Raw genomic sequence first — 7,201 nt, forward strand, 5'->3', positions numbered from 1 at the left:
AATGCATACATATGTAGTGTAGCTCCTTGCTTGCGAGTACTTTGGATGAGTACTCACGGTTGCTTTGCTCCCCCTTTTCCCCCTTCCTATACCCGGTTGCTGCGACTAGACGATGGAGCCCAGGAGCCAGACGCCACTGTCGATGACGACTACTACTACTCGGGAGGTGCCTATTACTACGTGCAGCCCGCTGACGACGACCAGGAGTAGTTTAGGAGGATCCCAAGGAGGCATGCGCCTCTTTTGATCTGTATCCCAGTTTGTGCTAGCCTTCTTAAGGCAAACTTGTTTAACTTATGTCTGTACTCAGATATTGTTGCTTCCGCTGACTCGTCTATGATCGAGCTCTTGTATTCGAGCCCTCGAGGCCCCTGGCTTGTAATATGATGCTTGCATGACTTGTTTTATTTGTAGAGTTGTGTTGTGATATCTTCCCGTGAGTCCCCGATCTTGATCGTAGACGTTTGCGTGTATGATTAGTGTACGGTCAAATCGGGGGCGTCATAGAAGCGCTATTAAAAAGACAACGTGAAGCCTATCAAAAAATGAAATCATCGATAGGTAAAATTTGCATCAAAACAGTCAAAAATGTTCATTCTTTACATGTAACAAACAAGCACTCTGACAATGTTGCCACTTTCGTGTGATTCAACAGAGAAAATCAACAGTACACATGCTAATGATATTGAACGATATGCTCACATGAATAACAATAAGGATGCACTACTAGAAAGTAAGCGTGAAGCCTATCAGCAGACAGAATCATCGACATGTAATAATTACTCGGCACCAATCGGAATTATTCATTAGCCGAGATCACACAATCAGTACTCTTATGTTGTTTGTGCACTTATCATGTGATTTCAACAGAGAAGATGGAAATTAAACGTGCTAATGATAGGGAGTGGTATGCCGGTATGACTCATGAGCAAAAGCATGCAAAGAGCGCTCAACGCACATCAAGGCGCAACACTCTCAGCCAAGATTCCTTGGCCATGGAGAACCCATTTTACACCTCGAAGATAGTTCGTGAAAATGCAAGTTTATTTGGTCCCAATGGCTCCGTAGTCAGACGTGATTGGTCTATTCCCGAGCTCATTGGTTCCCCTATTTATATCCAACCCACTTCTGAGGATATATCATGTGCGGAGACGCCAGATATGGGTGTCAGTACGGAACCATGGAGAAAACATGTGACACCCAGAGAAAGGCAAGCTTTGATGGATCGTCAAAACCAAGCTTTCCATGCGAATGGTAGGAAGAATAGACCCACGTCGATGGATGAAAACTCGTCGATTGCCCCAGACAGCATAAATGGGTTTGAACATCCACCACAATCGGTCATCATTAACAACGGTAATCTTTTTAACTTCGTATTCCGATTCTCTAGATTTAGTCACTGAAATTTTTATGTTGTATGAACAGAAAGTACATTGAGAATGTGCGATCCAGGCGAAATACATCTAGCACCCAATGATGGCGTGAATGAATCATTAGATCAAAATCCAGCGATGACTGTGGAAGGTGTCAATGATTTTGAACTTCCTTCACAATCTGTCCTTGTCACTAATGGTAATGTTTTCTCTTAATTGTTCTGACATTCTAAGATAAGTCGTTGATAATCATATTGATTATACGTTTATGTTGTATTCATAGAAAATACATCTCTAATTCTTGATACTATCCAAGAACATACAACACACCCGCAAGTCAATGATGATGGTAAACTTTTTTTATTATATTCGTGCACGACCTATTGGATACATGAGCCTCATAAATAACTATCCGATAGGTGATGAAGAGGGTGTCATATTGGAGGAAGACTCGGAAGACGAGGAAGGCTACATGTTTGCCGGGATGGGTATTTTAATCATGTTCCACGATGTCGCGTGTATATCATGTGCATGTTTTTTGTACTCATATTGAAAGTGCGTTGAACATTTCAGATGAGGACAACGACGAGGATGTTGAAATGGAGGAGGTTGACGATGATGACGACTCTGCTTCTATTTCAAACATTCCAGATCCGTATGATATGGTTTATAGAAAACTCCCAACAGAAACACACAAGCTGAAGTCGGTGGAGGACTGCAAACACTGCTGTGCAAAGAAGTTTGAGCGTGAGTCCAAGAGTTTTTGTTGCCGTAAGGGGAAGATCAAACTGGCCAACCCAGATACGCCACCCGAGCTCATGAGGCTATGGACAAGTGCAGACTCTGATGCCAGGCATTTCCGTGGCAATATCAGGTTTTTCAACGGCCACTTCTCATTCACCTCACTATATTGTCACCTTGATAGTGATACCACTAACATATCAAAGCATCCTATCTATACATTTCGTGCCCATGGCCAAATGTACCACGACATACAGTCATTCGGCAAACAAGATGGATTGGATCGTAGTCACTTGGAGCTCTACTTCTATGATGATGACCCCAGTTTAGAACACAGATATCGCAGTTGCCGTAAAGAGAAGTGCCAGAAAGACAAAGAAGTAATCACACAATTGGTCAACATACTTCGTGGCAACCCATACTCTGAACACCTCGGAGTATGGGCCATGTTGATGATGTTGATGACTATCGCATACCACTTAACCTTGACCAGCGGATGGATCAAAGAACATATAATGCGCCAACCACTTCAGAAGTAGCCACTATGTGGGTGGAGGGTAGTGAACGTCGAAGACAATTCGATAATAGCGTCATCCTGCAAGGGAAGAATAGAGATATATACGGCATCAAGTCCTACCATGGATGCTATGATGCGTTGCCGTACCCTCTTTTCTTCCCTAGAGGTGAACTTGGGTGGCATACTGATATCCCGAAGGAAGGTGTGCCCTATGAAACCGTGATGGCAGCTCGTGCAGCTCGTCTAGCTCGTGGCCTTAACAATAGGTCCTCCAATCCCACAATCAGTGAGAATGCTGCTGCTGCTGATGATGCAGGTTAGTGTTGCAATAAGTTGTTACATCACCGTCCATTTAAGGTGTGCTTTCAATCAACATGACCATTGTTTTCAATTTTCTACACAGCTTCTGGAGGTAGGCTATGTGTGTCTGTGAGGGACTACTACTGCTACAAATTCCAGATGCGTCCTGGGATATTCAACCCGATCCTCTTTGGTAAGCGTCTTTTCCAACAGTTCGCGGTCGACACATACATCAAGATTGAGAACTCCCGGTTGGACTGTATATGGGGTCATCAAGATAAAATAAGGGCAGACCTGTACCAAGGCTTGGTGGATAGCTTACATGCCGGTGAGGGTAGGGAAGATTCCATTGGAAAACGCACAGTTCTAGCTACGTCATTTATTGGTGGTCCACGAGACATGAGGCGTCACTACATGGATGTTATGGCCTTAGTTAGGCGGTATGGCAAGCCAGACATCTTCCTCACAATGAAATGCAACCCAAACCGGGATGAGATTAGGAAGGAACTGTACCCTGGCCAGATACCTCAAGATCGTCCAGATCTCATCGTCCGTGTTTTCAGGGCGAAGTTGGAGGAACTCAAGAATAAGCTATTTAAAAAGGATATCTTGGGCAAGGTGAGGGCTTATGTGTATGTGGTGGAGTTCTAGAAGAGGGGCCTGCCTCATGCGCACTTCCTGCTCATCATGGGGGGCCGATAAAAGCTCACTTGCCCTGAGCAGTATGTTCGCCTTATCTCAGCCGAGCTCCCCAACAAGAAGAAGTACCCAGAACTGTACAAGTTGGTCGTGAAACATATGATGCATGGACCTTGTGGTGCTTTGAATCATGAATGCCCTTGCACAAAGGGTCATCCTTCTTGCAAGAATCACTATCTGTGACCTTTCAATGCGACTACCTTACAAGGCAAGGACTCCTACCCGCTATACAAACGATGTGAAGATGGATGTAAAGCAATGGTTCGAAAGGAATGGCTAGATAATAGGTGGGTCGTCCCATACAACCCGCACCTCTTGCGCTACTTCAATTGTCACATCAATGTTGCGGCATGCAAAAGCATAAAGGCCGTTAAATACCTATTCAAGTACATATACAAGGGCCATGATCGAGCGTCTATTGCTGTAAGTGAGGCTGACAAAAATGGAGACATAGATGAGATCAAACAGTATAGAGACGCTAGGTGGGTCACTCCTCCAGAAGCATTGTGGAGGATATATGGATTTGAATTGAGTAAGAACTCACCACCCGTGAAGCAGCTACAACTCCATCTACCAAACATGCACATGGTGTCATTCCAAGCGGCCCAAAATATTGAACCGTGAAGGTGTTGAGAAGTCGATGATTACAGAGTACTTTGAGGAAAATAGGTTACATGAGGATGCTCGTTCTATCTTGTACAGGGACTTCCCCGAGTGGTACACCTGGCAGACAAGTAAGAACAAAAAATATTGGAGAAGAAGGGTATGAGATACAGGTGGACAAATTGGAAGAATTGTGTCAGATCATCCCGCCGAGGGGGAACGCTATTACCTGCGGGTCCTCCTAAACCATGTCACTGGCGCCACCTCTTATGAGGACCTAAGGACGGTTAATGGTGAGATCCTACCAACCTTTCGTGAAGATGCCGAGAGAAGGGGATTGATTGAAGGAGACAACACACTGGATGAGTCCCTCACTGAATCCACATTATATAAGATGCCATCATCTCTAAGGAGGCTCTTTGCAATGATACTGGTATTCTGTGAGCCAAGTGATGTGCACAGACTCTGGGAGAAGCACCTAGATGCAACGTCAAAAGTCTATCGTCGTAGCAATCCATCCAAAGTTGCAGTTGAGAAAATGGTTCTAATAGATATCAGGAATATGCTACAATCAATGGGCAAGGAGATAGAGTCATTCCCTCTTCCCGATATCCAGGAAGAATATGACACTTCTAGTGGTGTGACAAGGGAGATCTTCGAGGAATCCGCCATAGAGCTCAACATTGAGGACACATATCTATCAGATTCACTTAATTTAGATCAAAGGGCCGCATACGATGAAATTATGTGTGTTGTTGATCGTGATGAGGGTGTTGTGTTCTTTGTGGATGGACCTGGAGGCACCGGAAAGACTTTTTTGTACAAAGCACTGCTTGCTACGGTACGTGGGCAGAACAAGATTGCTATAGCGACAGCTACGTCTGGTGTTGCTGCTTCCATAATGCCCGGAGGGAGAACAGCTCATTCACGGTTCAAGATACCGCTAGGCATCGATGATGGTGGGTTTTGTAGCTTCACTAAATAGAGCGGGACCGCCAAGCTCCTACAGTCAACTTCTCTCATTATTTGGGATGAGGATTCCATGGCAAAGAGACATGCAGTCGAGGCGTTGGACAATAGTATGCGCTATGTGATGAGCCGACTAGACCCGTCGTTCGGTGGGAAGACAGTTGTGTTCAGCGGAGATTTCAGACAGGTCATTCCTGTTGTCCGTAAGGGGTCTAGGGCTCAGATAATTAATTCATCGCTACGTAGGTCTTACCATTGGGATTCCATGCGCCACCTTAAGTTGGTACGCAATATGAGGGCACATAGTGACCCATGGTTTGAAGAGTATCTATTGCGCATTGGTGATCGTAAGGAGGAGACCAACGGAGATGGCGACGTCCGTCTTCCAGACGAGATATGTGTGTCGTCAACTGGGAAGGACACTAACATTGATTCACTAATAGACAATACTTTTCCAAGCCTCGGTGCTAACACGTCAGACCCAGACTACATCACCTCCAGAGCAATCTTCTCGACACGGAATGATTGCGTGGATAGGATTAATTTGAAGATGATCAGTCGATTCCAGAGAGATGAGATGGTGTACCATAGTTTTGATTGTGCGGTGGATGACCCTCATAACTACTATCCTTCTAAATTCCTTAACACGTTGACCCCTAATGGCCTGCCCCCGCATGTGTTGAAGCTCAAGATTAACTGCCCTGTCATATTGCTCAGGAACATTGACCCTGCAAACGGACTTTGCAATGGCACGAGGTTGGTGGTTCGAGGGTTCCAAAGGAATGTCATCGATGCAGAAATTGTCCTTGGCTAACATGCTGGAAAAAGGATCTTCTTGCCAAGGATCCCCCTTTGCCCCTCTAATGATGAGATGTTTCCTTTTCAGTTCAAGAGGAAGCAATTTCCAATAAGGCTCAGCTTCGCCATGACGGTGAACAAGGCATAGGGACAAACTATCCCGAATGTCGGTATTTACTTGCCCGAGCCGGTGTTCTCTCACGGGCAGTTGTATGTTGCACTATCTAGATCCACCGCTAGAAAGAACGTCAAGATTCTTGCCATTCCTGATGCTGGTAATAAGAAAAATAACTCAGATGACAGCAAAAAGAAGAGTTCAACTTGCAGCAAAAACAAGAGCTCTGATAGTCCTGTTGGTACGTACACGAAGAACATCATCTATAAAGAGATCCTTACATCATAGGTGGGAAATTTGGCAGTTATATTTCCACTCTATTTTTTATTATCTATATGGCTATATTTTATTTCACGATAAAATTAGATAATGAAATAGTTTTTATTTAAATTATCTGATATTTATTTTGTGCAGGTCACCTCCGTCATATGGAGTCATTTGTGTTTAACTTGCATCTTGTTATCATGTGTTACTGAGAGAAGCCGGACCAGTGAACCGAAGTGCAAATTCTTGAGTGCATGAATACCAGAACTAAAGTGAAAATTCTGCTTGTCTTTTGATATGTTTTCTCTCGAGTAGAGGAAGATGGTTCATGTCCAAGCAAATCACCTACCTGCAAGCTTCTTGACATCTCACTAATTCGAGATTTTATTCTCTTCACTCTTTTCTCATATGTAAAATCAAAATAATACTTTCAATGTAGTTGATGTATATACTTTTAATTTAAATATGAAGAATGCTATTTTTGCAAGCTTACTTCAAATATTTCATGTGAAGTGGATAGTTATATGCTAAATGAAAAGAAATGTGTGCGCTCTTCTTAAATTCAACTCAGTACAGATGTACGCTACTTCATCTCAACATTGAGTTAGATAATCCTCAACTAATTTTTGTCATTCAATTAGATGGACACGTCTAAAATTTGTACATGTATTATTGCCCGTGGCAACGCACGGGCATTTTACTAGTCTACTTTAAAGTGCATTGGAAATATAGAAGTGCACTCTTTTATGGATAAATTTTAAGGCCAAACGTACACTTTTCACTGGAGGAAGGGAGTTTTTGATGGAATGTTGTAATGAGACA

General features: G+C 43.6%; 1 protein-coding gene across 1 annotated transcript; it reads left to right on the forward strand.

The window, feature by feature from the left end:
* Positions 1 to 426: 426 nt before the first annotated feature.
* On the forward strand, positions 427 to 6,851 carry LOC125543766. Its single transcript, XM_048707237.1, has 4 exons — positions 427 to 1,356; positions 1,426 to 1,572; positions 1,793 to 1,861; positions 1,947 to 6,851. Exons 1-4 carry the CDS (start codon positions 876 to 878, stop codon positions 2,651 to 2,653), a joined length of 1,404 nt encoding a protein of 467 aa, XP_048563194.1. The 5' UTR covers positions 427 to 875; the 3' UTR covers positions 2,654 to 6,851.
* Positions 6,852 to 7,201: the final 350 nt, after the last annotated feature.

Source organism: Triticum urartu, chromosome 3 (genome assembly GCF_003073215.2).
Source record: "Triticum urartu cultivar G1812 chromosome 3, Tu2.1, whole genome shotgun sequence".
NCBI lineage: Eukaryota > Viridiplantae > Streptophyta > Magnoliopsida > Poales > Poaceae > Triticum > Triticum urartu.